This window comes from Fusarium odoratissimum (genome assembly GCF_000260195.1).
Source record: "Fusarium odoratissimum NRRL 54006 unplaced genomic scaffold supercont1.1, whole genome shotgun sequence".
NCBI classification, from domain to species: domain Eukaryota; kingdom Fungi; phylum Ascomycota; class Sordariomycetes; order Hypocreales; family Nectriaceae; genus Fusarium; species Fusarium odoratissimum.
Window position 1 is genome coordinate 731,868 of NW_022158687.1, and position 23,662 is coordinate 755,529.

The 23,662-nt window shown below is 49.2% G+C and overlaps 7 protein-coding genes and 1 non-coding gene across 9 annotated transcripts; 4 read left to right on the forward strand and 4 right to left on the reverse strand.

Annotated features, from left to right (window-relative positions):
* Positions 1 to 217: 217 nt before the first annotated feature.
* Positions 218 to 1,921, reverse strand: FOIG_00266 (uncharacterized protein). Its single transcript, XM_031196330.1, has 3 exons — positions 1,886 to 1,921; positions 453 to 1,815; positions 218 to 399 (listed from the first exon to the last, which is right to left on the reverse strand). Exons 2-3 carry the CDS (start codon positions 1,569 to 1,571, stop codon positions 367 to 369), a joined length of 1,152 nt encoding a protein of 383 aa, XP_031072097.1. The 5' UTR covers positions 1,572 to 1,815; positions 1,886 to 1,921; the 3' UTR covers positions 218 to 366.
* Positions 1,922 to 4,359: 2,438 nt separating this feature from the next.
* FOIG_00267 lies at positions 4,360 to 4,458 on the reverse strand. The gene has a single exon. It is a non-coding gene; the product is annotated as a tRNA-Ser (tRNA).
* A 979-nt stretch (positions 4,459 to 5,437) lies between these two features.
* On the forward strand, positions 5,438 to 9,851 carry FOIG_00268 (uncharacterized protein). Its single transcript, XM_031196331.1, has 6 exons — positions 5,438 to 5,896; positions 5,960 to 6,626; positions 6,678 to 6,914; positions 6,961 to 7,728; positions 7,776 to 8,587; positions 8,636 to 9,851. The coding sequence occupies exons 1-6, from the start codon at positions 5,683 to 5,685 to the stop codon at positions 9,742 to 9,744; spliced, it is 3,807 nt and encodes a 1,268-aa protein (XP_031072098.1). The 5' UTR covers positions 5,438 to 5,682; the 3' UTR covers positions 9,745 to 9,851.
* A 300-nt stretch (positions 9,852 to 10,151) lies between these two features.
* FOIG_00269 (uncharacterized protein) lies at positions 10,152 to 10,526 on the forward strand (the record flags this gene model as incomplete). Its single annotated transcript, XM_031196332.1, has 3 exons — positions 10,152 to 10,187; positions 10,211 to 10,287; positions 10,319 to 10,526. The coding sequence occupies 3 exons, from the start codon at positions 10,152 to 10,154 to the stop codon at positions 10,524 to 10,526; spliced, it is 321 nt and encodes a 106-aa protein (XP_031072099.1).
* Positions 10,527 to 11,165: 639 nt separating this feature from the next.
* Positions 11,166 to 12,383, forward strand: FOIG_00270 (uncharacterized protein; the record flags this gene model as incomplete). Its single annotated transcript, XM_031196333.1, has 3 exons — positions 11,166 to 11,216; positions 11,277 to 11,514; positions 11,578 to 12,383. The coding sequence occupies 3 exons, from the start codon at positions 11,166 to 11,168 to the stop codon at positions 12,381 to 12,383; spliced, it is 1,095 nt and encodes a 364-aa protein (XP_031072100.1).
* A 607-nt stretch (positions 12,384 to 12,990) lies between these two features.
* FOIG_00271 (protein transporter SEC61 subunit beta) lies at positions 12,991 to 14,177 on the reverse strand. The gene is made up of 4 exons (XM_031196334.1): positions 13,934 to 14,177; positions 13,619 to 13,826; positions 13,454 to 13,549; positions 12,991 to 13,397 (listed from the first exon to the last, which is right to left on the reverse strand). Exons 1-4 carry the CDS (start codon positions 13,934 to 13,936, stop codon positions 13,363 to 13,365), a joined length of 342 nt encoding a protein of 113 aa, XP_031072101.1. The 5' UTR covers positions 13,937 to 14,177; the 3' UTR covers positions 12,991 to 13,362.
* Positions 14,178 to 14,362: 185 nt separating this feature from the next.
* On the reverse strand, positions 14,363 to 17,782 carry FOIG_00272 (uncharacterized protein). Of its 2 annotated transcripts, XM_031196336.1 has the most exons (4): positions 17,089 to 17,782; positions 15,792 to 16,833; positions 15,591 to 15,740; positions 14,363 to 15,540 (listed from the first exon to the last, which is right to left on the reverse strand). In XM_031196336.1, exons 2-4 carry the CDS (start codon positions 16,818 to 16,820, stop codon positions 15,229 to 15,231), a joined length of 1,491 nt encoding a protein of 496 aa, XP_031072103.1. In that variant the 5' UTR covers positions 16,821 to 16,833; positions 17,089 to 17,782; the 3' UTR covers positions 14,363 to 15,228. The 2 variants fall into 2 exon arrangements, with proteins under 2 accessions (XP_031072103.1, XP_031072102.1); XM_031196335.1 differs by having other exon boundaries at positions 15,792 to 17,782.
* A 2,675-nt stretch (positions 17,783 to 20,457) lies between these two features.
* Positions 20,458 to 23,660, forward strand: FOIG_00273 (uncharacterized protein). Its single transcript, XM_031196337.1, has 4 exons — positions 20,458 to 21,378; positions 21,426 to 22,481; positions 22,529 to 22,982; positions 23,038 to 23,660. The coding sequence occupies exons 1-4, from the start codon at positions 20,749 to 20,751 to the stop codon at positions 23,328 to 23,330; spliced, it is 2,433 nt and encodes an 810-aa protein (XP_031072104.1). The 5' UTR covers positions 20,458 to 20,748; the 3' UTR covers positions 23,331 to 23,660.
* The last annotated feature ends 2 nt before the right edge of the window (positions 23,661 to 23,662 follow it).

Genomic DNA, 23,662 nt, shown 5'->3' on the forward strand with positions numbered 1-23,662 from the left:
CATAAACATAGACGGGCCTACGGATGCTACCCCGGCTTCTCTTCCATCTATCATATCATGAACAATAAAGAAAGCAATAACTTGTTGTCTACAGTACAAGAATGAGTTCCCATTCAGCAACATAAGAGCGTTCAAGTAAACGCATTGTATAATGATCACCGATTGTCAAGATACACTTTGTGAAGAACTGCAAATGTACCGCAAGGTACGAGTTTCACGAAAGATTCGGACTAGCATTTGAAGTAGTAAAAAGATTCATGCTCTATGTTCTTGGATCTATATGTATGATGAAATATAAACAATTGAATCAGGATGTGTATGTACCAGCACCACAGCTCAACAACCTAACGCCATCGCAATGCAGATTTACTGGTTCCAGTTGTTGAATTGCCACTTGACCTAAACATGTTGTCAGCGATTGATCAGACACAAAGGTTCGGATGTTAACTTACGTAGCTGGGGTTGATCTTCTGGACATCAGGAACACCCAAGTTACCAGCGTCAATGGCAATCTCGTGCTTGAGAATGTCGATGACCTTCTTGACACCATCGACACCGAAGACGTTGGCGTACATGAAAGGACGTCCAAGACCAACAGCCTTGACACCGAGAGAAAGAAGCTTGAGGACATCAGCGCCATATCGGACACCACCGTCAGCGTAGACCTCAATCTTCTTGAAGACCTCAGGGGCCTCCTGGTGGATCTCAAGAGCGACCTCAAGACCAGAGGGGCTGCCATCGAGCTGACGGCCACCGTGGTTGGAGAGGATGATAGCGGGAGCACCGTGCTGAACAGCAAGCTTAGCATCGGCGGCAGAGCCAATACCCTTGATGATAACGGGGAGCTTGGTCATCTTCTGGAGCTTCTTGTAGTAGTCCCAGGTGATGTAGGAGTAGTCGGAGTCAGCGGAACCAACACCGAATCGAGCAGCACGATGTCGGTTGCCGTCGGCAGCAGAGTCGACGGTGAAGACGATGGCAGCAGCACCGGCCTTCTCGGAGCGGTCAAGGAGCTCTTGAGTCTCAGTGTCGTTGGAGGTGAGGTAGAGCTGCTGGAAGACGACCTGGCCCTCAGACTTGGCCTTGGCGATCTCCTCGATGGTGAGAGAGGCGTAGAGAGCGGGCATGTAGAGAATGTCGCCCTCACCAGCACCCTTCATGAGGTTAAGCTCGGCATCAGGGTGGGCGTTACCAGCCCTGGCGCAAGGGCTGATGAAGAAAGGAGCTGAGAAGTTGTGGCCGAGGATTTTGGTGGGCAGAGTGTTCTCAACGTTGGTGATATCAACCATGGTTCGGGGCTTGAAGCGGTAACGCTGGAAGACCTCGAGGTTGTTGCGGTACGACCACTCGCCGGCAGCACCGTTGCGGTAGTATGTGTAGTTCTCGATGGGGAGGTAGTTCTTAGCAGCCCACTCAAAGTCAGGGAGGCCGATCATCTGCTCGAGCTTGGGGAGCTTTCCGGTAGGAAGATCGCCGACGACGATCTCGAGACCAGTGTCGGGCTGCTCGAGGAAAGGACGAGCAGCCATGGCCCCCGAGAGGAGGGCGCTGGTAAGGATCTGAGTGCGCATTGCGATGAGAATGAGTGTGTGATGGGTAGTAAAGAGTGTCTTGAGGTGGGATATGGCTGGGGAATAAGAAGTGTTGATCAGAAGGGCGAGGCGGCTCTTTTAAGCTTTAGGAATGAGAGTTGATGTCAAGACCGAATACTACGGAAACATGTATTCCATGGTCAAGGTCATGGTCATGGTCATGGTCAAGTCAAGGGTGTTTGCCTTGTCTTGATTAACAATGAACCCATCTGCTCTGCTCTGTCTGTGTCAGTCAGTTAGTGCGACTGACATGTCAAGCCTCCTTGCAAAGCCTAACAGATGGAGATACTAACCAAGACCAATGACATCGATACGTAATGCGATGCAACGGCAGACCATGAGCCACGCATCGGAGTGCCGCTGTCTTGGGTCCACTACCGAAATTACGCCTGTAGCAGCTTCTACTCTATCTGATCCGTTTCTGTAACAGGTGAAAGGATTTTTGTATGGGCACTTGGACACTGTAGGTATGTGATAGTGATAGTGACAAGATACCAAAGGTCCTCACGTTTATACTACATTCCTCTTTGGTCTTTGTTACCCGTTATTGCTATATGGTATCAAGAATACTACATTACTCGTCATATACGCGCATTCACAACCTTGGCAACTTGGCCCGATACTCCGGTTCAGAATTCATCCGTTCTCGAGGTGATGATGGGGATATAATGTGGAGGGCTATGTTGGGAGTGATACAGCATGTTTCTTGGCATGATGATCCCTGCAATTCATGTCATTCACACCCCGATCGCATAGTTCAACAGCGCCGAAGTTTAAAACGCGGAAGACGGTTACTAGATCGGGCATTGACTGACTGTACAGTAAAGTTGTGACAGGTTCAATTCATGAGTATGTTTCTCTAGTGGTTGGCATTAACAAAGCAACGAGTCATTCAGCCCCCTTGGGCGGTTAAACCTGAAATGTTTTGTTCGACGATAACTTTAGATAGTTTAAGCTTAGAAGAAACCAAACAATCAGGGCAGACCCAGGGAGGGAGGATCGCAAAACTAGCAGAGTTTGTCTTGGATCACTAATGCTCACATAAGGATCCGTGGACCATATGAGGCAATCCCCTGTTACGCATAGAGTATCTAGCATCCGGGTGATCCTCCGTCTGTTTCACGGGACATCACCAGCCCAGCCAAACCAAACCAAGGAACTGAATAATCTCTCACTGTTAAGGATCTCTCAGTGGATCTTTTGACGAATGCTGGGATAAGAGAATGAATGTCACTCTGGTCTCTTGTTCGATATCCCACTCGGATACAGTCTCCACCATTCTTTGTAATCTTGGTTGATGCGTATTTAGAGTTTTTATGCTTGTCTAATAAACTAATTTAGCTAGGACAGGACATGACGTTGAAAATGAGGCGCAGACGAGACATGACGAGTCAAGCTAGTTGACTTAGAACAAGAACATCTCGCCGTGCGTCACGCCATGCAAGTTCTTTATTTCATGTGCATCCCGTCGGTCTTCTAGAATATTTCCAAAGCAGGGACCGGAGAATGCCTTCCGAATGCACATTTACAGGGTATCAAATCATATCGAGATAGCAAGGGTCGCATTCTCAGTGGAAACGTCCCCTTCATCTCGGCATGAATTCCTGCTCGGTCAGTTCCTCATCGGCCAGTTTCTGAATCTATCGGTCAATTTCTTGTGAGCTGCCATAAACAGACCTAGTCAAGCCGGGAGCGGTCACAGCAGAGATTCCGTTAGTCACTCAAGTGCCGGGTTCTCGCTAGAGAGAATCGTCCCGCTCGCCTGGAGTTGAAACTATGGCGCCGCAAACGGCCTAAAGGATGCCCCCACGTAAGCTCAGCCTTGATCTTTCGTCTTATCAATCTATGATCTTTGATCAGATGCTATTTATCAAGTGAAATCTCATACTAGACAAATTTGACGAGATTTAAACACCGGTAATCTATCAACAATATTCCAAGCAGTTAGGCCAAACAGAACATTCAATGACCACTGACCGACTGAATGAATGCATTGATCAATCATAGACCGCCTTGTTTTGTCTGAGACCCGTTAACCCTACCATCGACAATCTCTCTTGGTCGGAAAAATTCAGCTCGGTCGTCCATCTCGTCCGTCCGACGAGGGCATGCTAGGTCCGAGACTACGAGGGCATTTCCATAATAGGAGGGAAATAATATCAAACGCTGGCTTTTGGTGGATCATTTGTGAAGTATTGTGACTGGTTATGAACCGACATCTCAGACTCACTCAGGTCTTCTGATCATTTACGAACGAACTGTGAGAGCTGAGATACTTTTTCTCTCAAGTTACACCGTAAGATGCCTGTAAATGACTGATGGGACACCATAAGGCGCTGTCTCAGCATCCGAGTGTGATTAAGCCCGTGCTGCCGATCATATCAAGATACACAGGCATCATAATGATCCTGTTATGTCTCTTTGATCGCTAGGGTGAGAGTCGTACTGATCCAGGTTATGGTATTTTCAGATCTGATCGCACCGAAATGCTACCTGGTTCTCGGTGCACCTGTCACCTGTCATAGACACGAATCAATAACAGTTCGCTTGACTGTGGTTCACTTACACCGACTGATTGTTACAGCCAGTGAACGACCATGTTTCTTCCTAATTACAATAATTAAGCCCAACGGGAAGAACCGGTCTAGGTCTACAAACGTAATGCTTAATGAACAAATGAATCTCTCTCAACCACCAAAAAATAACATCGCGGATGTGTTCTAAAGAATCACATGGCCGATTCGTTTGCCAAAAAGTGCAAAAGAAACGTCACCTGCAGGATTCGAACCTACGCGTGCGAACACAATGCCTAACCTTGCTTTCCGGAGATAGCAGGGCATCGCCTTAACCACTCGGCCAAAGTGACTAACTTATTTATATAAGCTAGGCAATAATGTTAGCTCATATAGCTGAGTTGCACAACATATTCGCCTTCTCACCAAGCTCCATAGTCTGTACATCGAGATCTCTTTGCCAAGTAAAGCACTGGTGGTTCTATTTTTAATGATAAAAACTCATCCTATTCCTTCTGATTGTTTTACCAGAGTTTTATTCTAGACTACATGTCAAACAGAAAACCTTGCAGTTTCCGCTCGTGGCAATGCTGAGGATGTCAGTCAGTAGATAAGTGTAATTGGGATTATATCTTTCACTCATAGCATAACCAGTTGCTTTCTTTCTCTACAATGTTCTCTCACAACTGGCCCGAAGTAACACTAACGAATTTACGTAGTTGTGGTACATCTCGGCTGTCAGTCGTGACTTCAGGTAATACTACAAAGGCAGAACTCGCCTACCACAATGCCTTAATGTCTCGTGCAAGATGGCACAGCATCGCCTTAATCACTCGGTCACCTTGTATTATCATTTGATAGCGGGTCGTAGTTCTGACACAGCACGTGCTCAGATTGATGGTTCAATTCAGAAGTCAATGTCAAATAGTTTCGACATGTGAATCAACATGAAAGTCGAGGCTGAGTTGCGTCCGGACAAGGGCGGATAAGCACAAGTCATGCAATAGCTTCGAGAGTGTTTGGGCAGATTCGTCAGACGCCAAGGCATCTCGTTCTAGAAAACGGCTATCACTTGATCGTCAGGGTCTTATTCCCGTCGTATTTTATCTTATACACGGGCAATGCTGTAAGACTGCCTACCTACTCCGTACGGGGCAGAATCACAATCATTAAGCCAAGACAGGTCCTATTCGGGCGTGATTGATCTCGTGTTTCACAGCTTGCGTAAGTGAAAGAGTAAGCTCACAACTAACAACAATTAATCACTCTCACAAAATGCGAGTCCGAGAAACAAAATTGATCGATTAATTTACCATAATAGGCATCATTCAAGCGCAGTTTATTTAGGTCGCGTGTGGCTTAGAGCTTAACATCCTTGCCTCGTTCCTGATTCGTATCCGCTGACGTCGTTGTTTCAACTTCCCTCCCCCACTAACATTAACCACTAAGTTAACCGCCGACCTCTTTTATCTTCAACGCATTATCTATAATAACCTACAAGCCTCACTCTTCACTATCAAATGATCATCCAAACTTGGATCTACTCTCAAACCTCTCAATACCTGTGAGAAGCTGCCATGGCAGGCATTGTTGATGAAAAAGCTGCTGCGGGTCGGCAGCATCAACCCCGCGATGGCGATAACACAAACACAGGGGCTGTAGCCTCAGACGACCTTCAGTTACCAGATATCAACCCTGCTGAGGGAGATGGAGCACCACCCCCTTACGGAGAGAATCATGATCAGGTTCATTTCTCACAGCCTGGGTTTGACGCTGGTGCAGCGATAACTGGTACATAACATACCATATGCCTCTGCATGTGAAACATATAAACTAACCCGCGTCATTCTCTAGGCGATGGTCGAGTCAATATTAATATCAATGCTAAGAACAGGAGACTTACAGACCTTCTTGCTCCAACTTTGCAAGGTCAACTTGCACCTGAGCCTGAACAACCTGAGCTTCCTCCTGCATATATCCCTCCCAGTCTGGGAGGTCTGCCCGGACAAACACCACCACCCAAGCTCAATGTCGTCGTACAGATTGTGGGATCTCGTGGTGATGTTCAACCCTTTGTTGCGCTGGGAAAGGTTCTGAAGGACACCTACGGACACAGAGTTCGGATTGCTACTCATCCTACTTTCCAATCCTTTGTTGAAGAGAATGGTCTCGAGTTCTTCAGTATTGGTGGCGACCCTGCCGAACTGATGGCATTTATGGTCAAACACCCCGGTCTCATGCCTGGTTTCGATGCCATCACAAGTGGCGAAGTAAGCAAACGCCGAAAAGGTATTCAAGAAATTCTCATGGGATGTTGGCGATCTTGTATCGAAGGAGGAGACGGTCTCGGTCCGCCTCCAAAACCACATGCCTCAAATGCTCCATTGGACGTGTCTTTGGAGGTGCCAGGCGGACCTGGTCAAGAGCCCTTTGTTGCCGATGCTCTCATCGCGAACCCTCCTAGCTTCGCTCATGTTCATATTGCTGAAAAGCTGGGCATCCCGGTGCACATGATGTTTACGTGAGTTTCTTGCCTTGATGCAATGATGCTGAATACTGATTACCCCTTTAGTATGCCTTGGTCCCCAACACGAGCCTTTCCTCATCCTTTGGCCAATATCCAGTCATCAAATACAGACGACGTGATGACGAACTATATGTCATATACTCTTGTTGAGATGATGACATGGCAGGGTTTGGGGGATGTAATCAACAGGTTCCGAGAAAAGGCACTTGACCTTCCTCCACTTTCGCTGATCTGGGCACCTGGACTTCTTGCAAGACTCAAGATCTCCTGGACATATTGCTGGTCAGTTCTTCTAAAGCATTTCAGGGATATATCTAATTTGGTACAGGTCTCCGGCATTGATTCCCAAGCCCAACGATTGGGGACGACATATCGACATTGCTGGCTTTTACTTTCTCAACCTTGCTTCCTCATACACCCCTGATCCAGACCTTGAAGCATTTCTCCGAGATGGCCCACCTCCTGTTTACATCGGATTCGGATCTATCGTTGTCGATGATCCCAATGCCATGACCGAGATGATCTTTGAGGCAGTCAGACTCTCGGGCGTCAGGGCATTAGTCTCCAAGGGCTGGGGTGGGCTGGGTGCCGATGATCTTGGTAAACCTGATGGCGTGTTTATGCTTGGCAATGTTCCCCACGACTGGCTGTTTGAGCACGTCTCATGCGTGGTACATCACGGTGGTGCTGGAACCACTGCCGCTGGTATCAAGGCAGGAAAACCTACTCTTGTGGTCCCCTTTTTTGGTGATCAGCCATTCTGGGGTGCTATGATAGCGAGAGCAAATGCAGGCCCCGACCCTATTCCATACAAGCAGTTGACAGCGGAGAAGCTCGCCGAAGCCATCAACTTTTGCGTCAAACTCGAGACTCTAGAGCAGGCCAAGGTGCTGGGCCAGAAGATCAGAGAAGAACGAGGAACCGATGTGGGTGGTAAGAGCTTCCACGATCATCTGGACACGGACAAGTTGCGTTGTACTTTGGCACCAAGCCGAGCCGCTGCATGGCGTGTAAGGAGAAGTCAAGTAAGGCTGAGTGCGTTTGCGGCTGCAGTGTTGGTTGAGCAAGGCTTGCTGCAATGGTCTGACCTAAAGCTGTAAGTCGAGCTACGAAAACTGTTCAGGGTTGAGCTAACATGTACAGATACCGTATGACAGAGTACAACACAGAGGAACAGCCGACTGACCCAATCTCTGCTTGCACGTTGTCACTTGTCACCGATATAGGAGGAATCGGAATGGCAATCGCCGATATGCCCAGGGAGCTTTTCAAGAGCATGTCGCAGCCCAAGAAGAAGAACTCAACACAAGGAGAAGCGCAGGATGCCGCCACCCCTCTAGCACCAGGAAGCGAGACGTCACTCCCCGTGCCTCAGGGCAATGAATCGGAGAAAAGATCAGCACCTGCACCTAGTGTTGCAGACACAGAGACTTTGGACTCTACGGTTCCTACTGCTGCTCACTCCAATACCTCGCAGCCAGCTTTGAGCGATACAGCATCCAGCGTCTCTCGTCCTTGGTCTCCAGGCCAATCAAGTACCCAAGGATCGGTCAATGACAAATCTTGGAGAGAGCAGATCAAAGAAGCGGCTAGCAAACAGCAGAGACGTGCGTCGCCTGTCAACTACGTGAATGCCGCCGTCGGTACTGGAAAAGGGGTTGGTCGAGTTGTGACCACTGGTGCCAGAACACCAATGAACTTCTGCCTTGGACTAGCCAGAGGTTTCAGAAACATGCCAAGGCTGTATAATGACGATACTATTCGCCCGGTCGAGAAGGTAACGGGAGTTGGTTCTGGAATCGTAGTCGCAGGCAAGGAGTTTGGTTATGGTCTGTTTGATGGCGTTACTGGTCTGGTAACACAGCCTTTGAAAGGTGCTGAGAAGGAAGGAGTCCAGGGGCTGGTCAAAGGCTTTGGCAAGGGTATCGGAGGTCTGATTGCGAAGCCAGCAGCCGGTAAGTTTGTTGTCGAAGCGTTGAGAATGTTGTACTGACACAAAACAGGTTTCTGGGCCATCCCAGCTTACACCATGCAGGGTGTGAATGCAGAGGTCTCCAAGTACTTTGCCAAGAGTGTCCAGAACTATATCACCTCGTCGCGAGCTACCCAAGGTCAGCACGAGATGCAAGAGGCAACACCAGGTGAAAGAGATGACGTCGTTCAAAGATGGAATAACGTCAAGTTTGACCTCAAGAACTTCTATCAGTGGAAGAGAAAGGAAAAGGTTGCAGGAAAACGCCCTGAAGAGCCCCGGCTTGACAGCTCAGAGGCTGGGTTTGAGCGGCCACGTACCGGATGGCGACATACCAAGAAGATGTCTTTTGAAGAACGAAAGAAACTCCACGCCGACAAGGATGCATGGAAGAGGGGATTTCTGGACGCCCCTGTCCCACAATCAAACGCAAGTGATGCTTCAAGTATACAAACGAGCTCATCTGAGGATCCCGAGCTTGAAAAGGCCATTCGGGCGTCAGTGCTTGAGACATCTCGTGGCAACAGTGAGGAAGACGCCCAGGTGGAGGCAGCTATCCGTGAGAGCATCAAGGCTGTTCGGCAACAAGTTGGGTCAAGCGAGGCAGGCCCGCTTCCTTTGAAGGATCCGTCCATTTTTGAAGATGCCGACTATCAAATCACAGACGAGGAGTACCAGGCTCTTGTCGAGCAGGCGATCCAGCAGAGTCTAGGTAACGATGTGCCGTTGCCCGACTATTCTGATGTGCCAGAGCTTGATGCAACGGATACTGTGTCTCAACCTCCCGCCCAGACCTCCACCCAGGAAGACGATGCGGAGCTCAAGCGAGCCATTGAAGCCTCCAGGAACCAACCTCCGCCGCCACTCCCACCGAGGGAAGAAAACGATGATGAGTTTGAACGGGCCATTGCGGCGTCGAAAGAAGCTATGGAACAAGAAAGCAATCAGCGGTCTGAGGAAGATATCGTGATGGAGTACATCAAGCGACAGAGCTTGGCGGAGGAAGAGTACAGAAAGCAGATGGCAAAGGGGAAGAGCGCAGCGGGCGCTGGCGATGACGATGACGAGGAGTTGAAGCGGGCGATGGAGGAGAGTTTGAAGATGAATCGGGGAGATGCATCAGGCCCATCAGGAAGTTGAGGGGGTAAACGCAATAGACGATGTGAATTCGATAAACCTGCAAGATACTAGGATACCCGCATTAAGCTCGAAACAAATGAATCGTACTGTTTGATATTATGTCCCTATTTGTGCAAACGACCACGTTAGTGTATGTGTACACACATCTTGTCATTGGTTTGGTTTGGCGATGGTAGATTATACAAACACTCAGCCGACGTGCATATACTAGTAATTCACCATGTAATCCCTGTCTCTGTATATTGACCTCTCGGACAGGGGATAGCAAGGCCAGAAAAAGGAACATGTAATTCAATCAGGGCTCCCTCTCAAATCGACTGCCTTTTCAACTTGAACATCTCGTTCACCAACTTGCATCACAGCTACCATATTCAATCATACCTTGCTCAACCAAAACGCAAGTAGAGATGCCTGAACAACAGAGCGAACTGGAAAGAATACGTGTAAGTGAAATACATTCGCTCAGAGACTGGTGATTCCACCACTGCCACCCTTGGCTCTGTTGGAAATATGGGCAAGCGTGACGATTTCTGAGCGTGTCCGGTCCTTATCCGCGTTCTTTGAAAAGGCCCAGAGTCGAAGAGAAGGAGAAGGAGGATAAGGCCGCCACAGACAAGGAGTTGAAGGCTCTGGAGGTCAAGATCAAGGCGTTGGAAGAGAAGTGGCTGACAAACAGTGAGGAGATGCAGGCTCTGAAAAACAAATATGAAGAGCTTAATTCAAAGGTCGATGCTCTTGATAGGGAGCTGAGAGGTCGGTCCATCTATGTGGTCCGAATCTAAGGATGGGGAGCCCGTGTCGTTCGTCTCTGAGATCTTGAACTGGTCTCAGGGGATCCGAATCGTATTGGATTGGACTAGTGGTATGTCTTATTGAGTAGTAGTTAGTTACTAAGTCAAATTGAGAATCTCTTCTGTCATTTACTTATCGTCGACGTGTTATGGGACCTTGGATGGGAATATCTGAACCGGTCGAGCTGAAGACATTGGGCAGTGTGTGTCGAAGGGCCTTCTGGGTAGTGGATCGAGGGCCTGTAATTACACCATATGTTAGCCTGAGAAGAAGAAGAACAACGTCTATATGCATATACAGTCCCAATAGACGTCTATTTCTGCTGCTGTAAAAGGAGTGATCGTCTGTATTGCAGTGTAGTGATCTTGTATATGTCGAGAGGGACAATAAGTCAGGTAGACATACGTTTGCCCTATATTAGATAGAAAATGAAAGATTTTGGTGGAAGTAAAAGCTATTTACTCGGTGTTTGGCAGTGATGGCGGCCTGGCAGGCCAAATTAACTAGTGGATGGGGTGCCTTTATTTCTCCTGTACCCCGAGTCTCTCTCCTCTTCATCACGATCCACTCCCCATTTTCTCTTCACTCAAAGCAGCCTCCCTCATGAGATTCAGTCTCGGTTCGCTACAATGAGTGGTGATCCTTTGTCGAAACGTTTGCCGCCTGAGATCGACGAGCTCGTGAGTTGTCCCCCTCTTCACCCATTCTCTACTCACCTCGAGCTGACATGGCCGATTCAGGAGCCAGCGGCTCGTAGATTGTGGAGCCATAAGAGGAAGTTAAAGACTTCATATGATGATATCTTCTACCGTCCGCCCGGTCATGTCGTTGACAACACTACTGGCGATGATGCTCCTGCGAAGAAGAAGAGGCGCACCGACAACTCTTCTAAGGGCAAGCCACGCGTTACTCCTTGCACAGGATGCATCTTGAGAATGGCCGAAAATGGACCTGAACACGTTTGTTGCTATACAGATTGTATGTTGCTCTCCTTTCCCTCTCACTGCCTGTGCCGATATCAGTCCTGACTCCTATCGCCAGCCAAGCTCGACGGTCCCAGCTGCTACGACTGCGCCCGCAACCGCCGTGAATGCAATCAGGTAAACTCCGCCATCCTCTCCTACTTGAGGATGCCCTCTAATCTTGTTTTCCAGCCCGTTGGAAAGGCTGCTAAACTCGGAGAGGCCCTCCAGAAGATGGCACTCGGCATCACTAACGGCAACACTGTAAGTTTAAGACCAATCCTGACGGTGCTTCCCCGACTTACCCTTCTCAAGAAGTCCTATGAATGGTCTACAAAGATGGAATGGACTAGAAAATCCAAAGAAGCCAAAGCATCTGTCAAGGCGATTCAGGAGACGCCTGGTGTTGCTCCTGAAGGAAAGTTTCAGAACCGTTCTGAGGAGTCTAAGCCCAGGTCTGCTCCCGACGGAAAGGTGCCTCACACTGAGAGAACTCGTTTCCTTTCAAACAATCCTACACCTATCATCAAGTCTGAGCAGCACGACGTGGTTTCTCCCCAGGGCATGTCCGTTCCCGGAAGTGTTACTCTCCCTCAGCTCCAGGACATTCCTCGCTACGGCCCTCCACCCCTTGAAAGCCAGCTGCAGGGCTCGATCGCTCGGCTCGAGGTGACCATGAACCGAGTCGCCGACAATCTCGAAGCCAACAACAGCCTTCTGCGACAGCTCATAGGCCAAAGCGTCAAGAACACCAACGATCTCCTCGAGGTCAACCGGGAGAACGGCGCTCGCCTCGACACGAACAACAAACTTTTGCGCCAAATGCTTGATAAGACCGGTCCCTCTAAAGAAGGACCTGAGGTGGATCTCCTGACTTTTGAGTGATCTGCGGCGTCAACATCGGTCCTTTGACTTGTTTATAGAGAATACATATCAGGTGTTCCTATACTGTGTTTATCTTACTGCTTTGTGAACTGATCCAATCTATTTACTACCCTGCCAAGCCAGCCTCGGTCTACTAATCAGCTCGACCACCTTTGGACCATCATCAGAATGTATGCCTCATTGAGCGAACAAGGCATATCCGTTTCATCTTTTGATATATGAAGAGAAGCTGGAATTTCTTGATATTTTTTTCCATCGAGTCCCAAACAGTATCTAGGTTTTCGTCTATTAAACACCAATAAATAGGATCCAGGCAGTGTAAGAGTTGGTTAACAGCCATAGAGGTGTCAACAATGATCTAAGTCGTCACCAACAATAGATACATATTCAAATAGACAGCTAAGTACATCCTAGGCCATAAATATAAAATATATGATTTAATCTTCATGCAATTACAAACTGAGGGGAAATCTACCCCTGATGAGCAGTCTGCGAGGCCAGTCGGAGTGATGGTGAAATACGATAGTTGCTTTTTGTAAGGCTGGCGACCTCTAGCTACGGTACCTTAGGCTACGAGAGCTACCTTAAACCAAGAGCAATGCACCATAAAAGAGCGTTTAGCCCTTCAGCAAATGCAATGACAGCTACAGAATTGTCGACGATGTAGCCCCCGGCTTAGATTCTATAATTTGAACGAGACGGCAAGCCATGCCAAATGTTCAGCATACATTACATACACTCAGCATAGGTCTCATTCTTTTGCGTCAAAACAGTCAAAGTCCAGAATGTCGGTTCGGACCCATTTTCCCGAGATATAATACAAAGGCTCCCCTCATAAACCGCAATACAACAAACAAAATTTCCAGTGTGGCCGTATTAACCCCATTGCAGATGGCGCATCCTCTCGTCTGTGAGAGGTCCTACTCCATAAAAAAGCATCCCCCCTTCTCTTTGAGTTTCCCCTTCTTCGTCACGCAATTTAGCTGGAGAACTTTCGGGTAATCTTGGCGATAACTGAAATAGAGTTAGCACGCACAATTGATGTTTGCGGGAGTAGAGGGGTGAAGTACTGTGAAGAGCAACGACGCTGAAGATGAAGACAAGGGACAGAACGAGAACGACAACGGGGTCGACCTTCAGACCGGGAGACTCATCGGTGTAAAGTCCTGTCGAGTTTGTTAGTACAGTCGTCCAATGGCTTTATGTCCCAATTCTCGAGGCAAAGGGCAACGTACGCAGCATGGTGCTGCTGGAACCACCGGCGCCAGCGGCGCGAGTGCTGCTTGGTCGAGCATTGGCAATCTTCTCCTTCTGGTCGGCAGCAGCGCGTCGTCGGATAGCAGTACGGGGACCACCAGGAATAGCAGGGGATGAGGGACGGCCGATGTTAGCACCGCTGGCAGCAGCGCCGCCGTTGACGGGAGAAGAAGGGCGAGGAGAAGACTAAGAAGAGAATATGTCAGCAAATCGATGTTCTTGAGTTAACATTCGAGCTCAGTCGCAATGCGACACTAGCTTCAATTGAAGTCGTGGGAGTCAAGCAGTCATACCATTGTTGAAGAATTAAACCTGGAGAAGGAGGCGTGACAAAGGAATCGCTGCAGGATTCCGAGAACCTAAGGCGCGAAGGAGAGAAATAAAGGAGAGGATGGTTTGGTAGTTGGACGTTGATGGAACCAAGATCGAGAGAGACGACACGGGGACTAAATTAATGGAGGTGTTGTGCAATTCCCCCCCCGTAAATGGAGCACCCTGTTTAGGGAGTTAGTTGAGGCCACCTTCACCAGAAAGAAGGGGACGCGGTGCTATGATTTTCCGGTGGCGTTGGCGTCCGAGTTAGAGAGCTCCAGCCTCTTCCAACGTTAGGTCAGGGACCACAGGGAACAGCTCTCTCCACAATATGAGCTGTAGGCTCCACCACTACAAGCTAGCGACCATGCGATAGTTTGCCAATTCAAGTCAAGCTTCAAAAAGAAAACATGTGATTTATCCAATTCAAAAAAAAAACACCATCATTTTTTTGTTGTTAAGAAATTTTACAATTTAGTGAGACTATGTATGGGAGAGATGGCTGTAGCCTCTACACCTGTTGATCCTATCATTTAGTCAGGCGGATTGGATATCAACGACAAACGCTCTCTTGCTCGCTTCCGAGTCCGCTAGCAGACTCGATATGAATGTATCAGGGGGTGGTGTATAATCAAAAAAAAATAAACAACAACGACAAGATGAAGAATAAGAAGCGGTAGCAAAGACAGAAACCATAAGACAAAGGGAATCAAGATAACAAAAAACATTCCGCGCATCGCTGGCGCGTCATCCATACACTCCACTTGCCCATATCCTCCTCCAGCTCTATCATCCCCAGGAGATGGTAAGACAGGTTTTTGGCTCTTCTTGTGAGACTGCCTGTTGCTTTGGCCCAGCGTATACTGCACACGACATCCTACCCGTCATTCCTCTCCGTCCCTAGAGATGAAGAGCCCCTGATATGTGTCCCGTTGCCTCTCCTGATGCTGATCCATCTTTTGTGCTTCGAATCTGTGAGATGTAATGGCAAAGCCTGCTGCAAGAGGCCTCTGTGCTGATGCCGACCAAAGACCGCCAGGTATCTTTTGTATAAAAGGAAGTTGGAGCGTAATGGTAAGGTCCGTTTCGTTTCGTTTCGTGCCACCCGCTCAATTATGTATGATTAGACAATAGTACATCTACACCAGGAAACGAAAGCTCTCAACCAAACGCCTTCCGCTATGATGGCAACTCTGCAGATCAAGGGTTGTAGTTCGAATCGTTGAAAAGTGTTTTTGACAAAGTAAAAAAAGTTGTTTTATGAAAGGTTCATGCTTCAGAGAGTGACGTCGAGGACAAGGCTGACATCGGCCACGTTGGGCCCTGCCAAGTCTTCGAGAACGGGTATCAGGTCTAATAGCTCGTTGTCGTGCGCATCAGAGAACCAACTGCTGATGGGGACGGCGTGCTGTGGGTGGAAGATGTATGAGGTGGGCGAATTATCAATGATGATGGTATCCTTCAGGTCACGTCCAACTTGGGACAGGTCCTTGACATAGTTTCCTTGATGGTTGTAGCAACTCTCACGGAATAGTCTATGATGAACGACCTTGTGAATGTCGAGCTGGTCCAATAACGGATCTCCATACTGCAGATTGTTAGTTTGCTCATTCATCATCCGTGATTGGACAGACTCACCTTAGAAACAGATGCTGTAAAGACAACAACTTCGTAGAGCTCACCGACTCGCTTCATGAATTCGTCGACGCCGGGTCGCTTGATCACGTAGACATTGTGGTAGTTGCCCTCAATCTCGACAGGGATTGTGAAATCGGCCTGATGTAAGATCTGCATGATAATTAGCGCATATCCCATGATCCACCTTTACTCAAAGCATACCTTGAAAGAACTGTGGACAAGAGTTTCGTCAAGGTCGAGAACAAGACACTTTCGACCCTTGTGCTCCGGGGCAATGGGGGGCAATAACCACTTCTGAGGCTCGGGTGCTGATGGGCCAGCGTCTGTGAATTGGCTGGGTGCCACGACAGCCGGACCAGGACCTGGGGGTGGGGGAGGAGGTGGTATCGTCCTTTGAGCTGGGGCTTCGACTGCAGGGGCCAATGGTGCCTCTTCTGGCTCTTCAGTGGCAGCATCTTGCATGTTCACATCACCGTCATTACCCGTCTTGTCTGCGACCTTTGGCTCCTCTTCTGTGGGTGTCGGCTTGGGGGGCTCCACTGTCACTGCAGGAGGAATCGATTGCTTCGATTCCCTGTTGGCTTGCTCTGTCGCTGTGGTTTCGTTGTTGGCTGAGCCTGACGAGGTAGCCTCGTCCTTTGGCTCCGGTGCGGATACGGTTGCTTGAGGTTCTCTCTGGGAGGCTGGTCTGGGCTGTTCCTGGGGAGTGTTGGTTCGTGACCTTGCGGAAGTTGGGCGCGGAGGTAGGACGTCAAGCTTGTGCACGTTTTCGTTGTTATCCTCGTTTCCAGCTGGGCCCTCGGGGGTACCACAACATCCAAGAAAAGCCAACAGGCCACCACGGCTCTTCTTCTTCTGGGCGGGGGCGACAGGAGAGTTTGGCTGAGTGTTTGCAGCAGTGTTTGTGGGTTCAGTCTCGCCGCCTGTCCTGTTGCTTGAAGTGCTTCCGTTCCGTCGTCGCGCACGGAGGCTACCTTTGGAGTCTTTCGATCGACTGCCGATGCTGTTCCGGGGGTCGCTGACTGTAGCCCCACTCAACCCCGTAGATGTTGGTGACGATTGGTTCCGCTGTGATGATGATCTTGATGGGACCTTAAGGAGACCACGACCTTTCTTGGAGCTCGCTCCCCCTTCTGAAGATAATTGAACCTTGTTAGACATCTCAGCATCGGCAGAGTTCGCCTGGGGCTGAATTTCGTCGTTCGGGTTTGATTGTAGCTTGTCTGACATGTTTGCTATTATTCTGTGAAATTGTCAGCTGGTGTTTCTTTGTAACTTGTTGTAAAGGATCGTGAAGCAGGTCGTTGTGAATAGAGACTATTAATGGATCGGGAGTGCAGAGAAACGGGTTCCTGTGTCTGATGCAGCAAACAACTCGTTCCAGCACAACTGCTCCCTCCGCGCAACGAATTTGAAAACAGATTCCTGCTGAAGTCGTACTGTCCCATCGATCGCGCAAGGTCTTGTGCAGGCGCGCGAAGAATGATAGGTAACTCACGTCGTTGACCACGGCCAAGCAAAACCAGCTTATTCTATAACCCCTAACTCTTTCAAATATGGCCTATCGAGGCCTAAATCGCGACAAGAAACGAAGCAGTTCGGAGCGGCGAGTGTGAAACAGTCGACGGGGTATACAGGCGAAGAGGAAAAGGGCGACGGTGGGAAATTACGGCGCGTTTGGACCGAGGCAGGGGAGGCTGGAAGTCAAACGGCACCGAGAATCGATTATGAAGCGAAGCTGTAAAATCGACCAAAAGGGTCGCGGAAGTGAACGAAGGAATGAATGAATTGTCCCAATCGTCGAGACGGCCGCAGAAGTCAGGAAACCTGATCGGGGGATTGCGTCGGTCGGGGATGGAGCTCGCTCGGTGTGAACGAGGAAAGACGGAGGACGGGCGGAGGAGAGAGCCCAGTGGTATCCGTACAGTAGGTAAGGCGAAAGCGGATCGGAGGCTGAAAAAGACTTGGGCTGCTGGGCGCGCAAGCGAAATGATTGCCTTTAAGATGGAGCTGAATGAAGAGGAAATTGGGGTGGGAAATGGAGAAAACCAGAGCAGAACCAGCCAGGTGCAGCAGTTGCAATGCGCGCAGGGGGCTTGCTTGTCTTTACTTTCTCTCTTTTCCTCCCTGGTCAGGTCAGGATAGTTTATTACAGATGATGAGAAATGGAGAGTGGAAAAGGTCAAGGTTGGTGAAAGGCAGGCGGCGGCGGCGACGGCGACGGGGTGCCAGCGACAGTGGGAAGATGTGCTGGAAGCCGGGGGTGCTATGCACTGGAAACAGTGAGCAGCAGGGTCGCTGGGGATAGTGGAAGACTGTGAGCCTGTGAGATGTCTCTGAGAATGGCCGAACGGGATGGGGCTCGACTTGGGCTTGACTGGGGTGGATTAGAGTAAGAAAACTAAGGACCTCGATCTTGGACGACAGAAATATGTGTGTAAATGGTCATGTTTCCAATAGGCTTTCTGATGAGTTTATTTTGATACCCCCTGTCAAGGTCTGAGGTTTTCTTGCTCCCAGAGGCTGGGGTGGGTTGGTTTGGGAGGTGTGAGTGGAGTTTGACTCGAGATTAGCACTCCGGGAGCATCCAGTGTGGTAGGGGAGTATCGTATACTGTCTCTCTTTACTCTACTGGCACTGTATTTTGAGCACTAAGGACTGCGAGCAACACAGTCTAAAAATGCCACTCTACAACACCTCACAATAGCGTGACAGAGCACCCCCTTGTCTCTCATCTCCGCTAATAATGGTGCCCGCCAAGCTCATCTTAACCACCCTGTCCTATGGCTGGCTAAGGCCCGCTCATGGCTTGGTGCGGCGCCTAAGGACCCTTGTCCTTGGTGACCTTATACATGTTCCTACATTACTTTATGTCGACTCTGTCAAGTCGAGGTGAGAGATCAGAACATGAGATGTGAAGACCGCACTGCACGAAACAATCTGTAAAGAGCCATGGCCATCAGAAGCCATCTTCCGGTCTAAATGCCCGCCGTAGACTAGCCGGATAATGCTCCGGTGGGAAGTTAGCAGACAACCAAGAGCGTTTAGGTAGTCATCCTGACCACCAACAAGGAATAGTGCCCTTTTCTCTAACCCATGTCCTCGATCTTCCAACAGTGGGCTTTTCTTTAGCACTCTCACCAGAACAAAAAAAAGGAGCTTAATTTCAAGTGCTGCATAAACAAACAGCTGAAAAACTTCACTCGGATTGATGTTTTTCGTTAACCAGGCAAGCCAGGCCCAAGCTTCTATCCCCAGCTTTTCAAGCTTCTTCCTTGTCTGTCTTGTTCCATCCATATCCTGATGGTGGTCTTGAGGCTGCCACCATGTAACTCACACCCGTGTGCTACATGGCCACTGACGTACGGGATGAGATGCCTCATGCACGCTCTTTGAATGTTTCCTCGTGGCATGCAACCTCAAGCGAGCGTTAGCGATAAGTCGATGATCAGTGTTAGATCCGGTGAGTTTGTTTTGCTCGTAAATGATATTGCTGGGTTAGAAGCAAGTGATACTGTTCAGTCCATGCTCTGACAACCTAACCAGGCTCATTAGCTAGCTAGGTCGGTGTCATTGACTCGCTAGTTGATTATGCACACTCAGCAAGCTATGGGTACTGCAAGCTCTTATCGATCCTTCTTTCACCAAGTTCCACGAATACCCGTCAAAAACAACTTCTTGTCATTCATGCTCCATTCTGCAGCTCAAGCTCCAAACCTCAATTCCATGCTCTTTCACGACTGAGACACGGAAAAGAGACATGATCCCTGTCGGCCCGGGAGCAATGTCCTTACCCGTGTGGTATGATTGGTCGTGTTGGCGCCCGGATCAGTGATGTCTCCATCCATCGTGGGCCCTTTGGCCTCGACCACTTGAGAGACCTACATACCCGCTGTGGCCGGTTACAGAGACCTCCTCTAGCTTGTGCTGGATGGACCCTTGCGTTCTTGTTAACTTCTGTCAATCGCCTTTCCATGAATCTTGTTTGCTGTGGCTTTGGCGAGCACCTTCTCTTGAATCGTAAGCCATCCACTTATCATCAAATGAGGCTTGTTACCTAGGTAGTCTTGCATCTTTAGTTAGTTGTTCTCTCAGCCGACCCGATACCATATCACATTAATCATGTGGACTCCATCAACCCCAGAACTAGGCGAAGGAAAGTCCAGAGCACCGTTCGCATCGCAACCCACTGAGCCATACGGACGTATCTGGAGTCTAGGTTACCGTGCAACTGTGAGATTTCTAGTGTTTTAACTAAATACCCAACACTCCTTGCGCACGATCCAAGCTAAGACTTGAGTGCTTCTCCCATCTCGTGCAATTAAGCACGCTGGATCATGGCCTCCCTCAGTCCTGCAGGCACCACAGCCAATGCGAGCAGTGTCTGTTACTAGTAAAACAATATCAAGGCTACGGGTTGTGTCTTCCCTGGGTATGGTTTCCGTCCTTTTCCTATGATATCCATGCTCATACAACAAGGATGTAATAGGAAACCTTTAAATTTTATGGCTATCTAGCATTTAAATCATAAAGAACGGTCGAACAAAGGTTGAGGCCATAAATCGATACCAACGAGCAACAGAAAACATCACAGTAGGCATCAGACAATAAGCAACTCATATCTTGCACTCAGTCCATCGTAGAGCACATGTGAATCGTTAATTGATTTATCTCGTAGACTGTAGGGTAGCGACTGAGCCCACCTATGATAGATCGAACCAATCAAGAGCTTACTCCATTAACAGATGCTCCCCCATATTTCCCCAGCTTTTTGGCCATCATGTGATTGGATGCTGTGTCGTCATTCCCGCTCGCCGCATCCGTCGGCTGCAGCTTGGGTGAGGTCGCAGCAGGCGCAGACCGTCCCATGTGCCACTTGCCTCGGATACCCGTATTTCACATGCTCATGACAACTTTTGATACAAGTCAGCCTCAACCATATTTGGACTTAGCAAAGATATTCATACAACCACGTTTTTTAATCTCTGCCGTCGAAACCTTCACATTCCACGCGATACACTAATGGACACATAAAGAAAGCGCATTTGAGCCTCGTAGAGACTCGGTTGTTGTGGGGAAGCTTCTCCAACGACAATATACAGCATTCAGCGTCATCACCAAACATTGCATCCCACCTCGCCATCGGATACTGTCTCTCATGGCTGCGCAATCAACGCTGCGGCATACTGCTGCCGAGGAGCAGCTAGCCGCCTTCCTCGATAAATGGACTGGCAAGATAAAGACAAGGTTGCGCGGAACGACTCGCACGACTCGTCTACTCGCGACATTGGCCCTTGCTATCTCAATTATCCTCGGAGGAGTTGGAGGGCGTCGATGGTGGAAGAACCGACGGCATGAGCGTGAACAGGGTCGGAAACTTGTGCGCACAAACTCCTGGCTTCACAACAAGGACGGATCGCGTACCATTTACGTTCCATACAAGGATGGCACATCCAAGGTGGTCATCAACACAACCAAGCCACTCACTTTCGACGCCCATCGTCGTTTGTTCCTAAACCCCCCTCGGGTATCTGGACTCCGGGAGGGAACTGTACCAGCAGCGCAAACGAAGCCAGGCCTCAACATTGCTTTCTTGCACCAATTCCTCAGTCTCATGAGCATCATGATACCCAGATGGTCTAGCAAGGAAGCTGGGTTGCTTGTTAGTCATGGTGTGTTCTTGATGCTAAGAACGTATCTCTCACTTGTTGTCGCCCGTCTGGATGGTGAGATTGTACGTGATTTGGTGGCTGGAAACGGAAAGGCGTTCCTTTGGGGTATTCTCAAGGTAAGTACTCGACCTAAGATTGAAGTCATTATACTCACATGTCCCAGTGGTGCGGCCTTGGAGGGTTTGCCTCATATACCAATGCCATGATTAAGTTCCTGGAGTCAAAGGTTTCTATTGCCTTCCGCACGCGACTTACACGCTACATCCATGACCTTTACCTCAACGATAACCTTAACTACTACAAGCTGTCTAACCTCGACGGTGGTGTTGGCCAAAGCGCCGATCAGTTCATCACTCAAGATCTGACTCTGTTCTGTGCGGCTGCAGCCAACATCTACTCATCGCTCGGCAAACCTTTCGTCGACCTGTGCGTTTTCAATTATCAGCTTTACCGATCGCTGGGGCCTCTTGCCCTCACTGGCCTCATGAGCAACTACTTCTTGACTGCTAGCATCCTTCGAAGACTTTCGCCACCATTTGGCAAGCTAAAGGCAGTTGAAGGCCGAAAAGAGGGTGATTTCCGAAGTTTACATGCCCGCTTGATCGCAAACGCCGAAGAGGTTGCCTTTTATGGCGGCGCAGATACTGAAAAGACCTTTTTGAACCGCGAGTTCAAGTCATTGAAGACTTGGATGGAGGGTATTTACATGCTGAAGATCCGCTATAACATTCTGGAAGACTTCATCCTCAAGTATAGTTGGAGTGCATACGGATATTTGTTGGCGTCGCTTCCCGTCTTCCTGCCACAATGGGGCGGCGTTGGCGGTCGGGCTGAGATGGTCGAGAATGGTGTACGCGGAGGCCGAGAGCGAAACCGCATGAAGGATTTTATCACCAACAAGAGGCTTATGCTCTCACTCGCCGATGCAGGTGGTCGTATGATGTACTCTATTAAGGACCTTTCAGAACTGGCAGGCTATACTAGCCGTGTGTACACACTCATCTCGACATTGCACCGGGTACATGCCGACGCCTACCACGTTCGGGCTGGCCAAAGCGAACTATACTCATTGTCTGATGTTTCAGGAACAATCCAGAAGGGATTTGACGGTGTTAGATTCGAGCATGTTCCAGTTGTGGCTCCTGGTCTGTGGCCTCAAGGAGGCGAGGAGTTGCTCGAGTCATTATCCATCATCGTGCGAAGGGGTGAACATCTATTAGTAAGTTATCTCTCGAAATGAGCTGTATGATTGCTAACAAAAGCCAGATTTCTGGACCAAATGGCGTGGGTAAAACTGCTATTGCAAGAATCCTGGCAGGCTTATGGCCAGTCTACCGTGGCCTAGTCAGTCGTCCCAAGGATATCGGCCAGGACGGCATCATGTTCCTCCCCCAGCGACCTTATCTGAGCCCCGGAACACTCCGTGACCAAGTCATCTATCCAGATGGCCACGTGGATATGAAGGAGAAGCGCAAGTCCGAAGATGACCTCAAGAGCGTCCTGGACGCTGCGCGACTCGGATACCTCCCTGACAGAGAGGGTGGATGGGATACGCGAAAGGAATGGAAGGATGTTCTCAGCGGAGGCGAGAAGCAGCGCATGGGTTTTGCCCGTGTGCTCTACCACGAGCCACAATATGCGATCGTGGATGAGGGCACCAGCGCTGTTTCGAGCGACGTAGAGGGTCTGCTGTATGAAACATGCAAGGAGAGAGGCATCAGTAAGTGATAGTTTGTTTCGAGTTGTGACGGGAACATCAGACTAACATCCCACAGCACTCATTACCATCTCAACACGTGCATCCCTCAAGAAGTATCACACGTATAACTTGGTCCTCGGTATGGGCGACCAGGGAGATGAGTGGGAATTCGAGCGAATTGGCACCGAGCGTGAGAAAATGCAGGTCGAGAAGGAGTTGCAAGACCTCCGTGAGCGGCTGGAGCAAGTCGATGAGTGGAAGAAGCGCCGAGATGAGATCGAGACTGAGCTCGCAGCGGTCTGGACAGACCAGGGCGAGGTGCTCGAGGCTCCGACACATGCGGAGAAGGCAGCTGAGGGCCAGGAGTAAGCGAAGGGTGGATTGAAGGGTTGGCTGATTGACGTAAGCAGAGAGCAATACCCCGAGGAGTTCAGATGATGGGATATTTTGTATGGCATGGAGTAGGCAGCGGGACTTGTGTATCTATTATTTCCAGGATCTACATAGACGATCTATCACTACAGGAGAGCAGAAGTTGGCTGATGTGACGTTGGACAGGTAGAGCAAGGGATAGACTCAAGGGTTATAAACCGTCAAAGATAGACCACACCTGGATACATAGGACCATTTTTATTGTCGGCCCTCAACGTGCAGGAGTGAGATGGAATTCTAGATCAAATAAAGATAAATGCAGTTCCGTC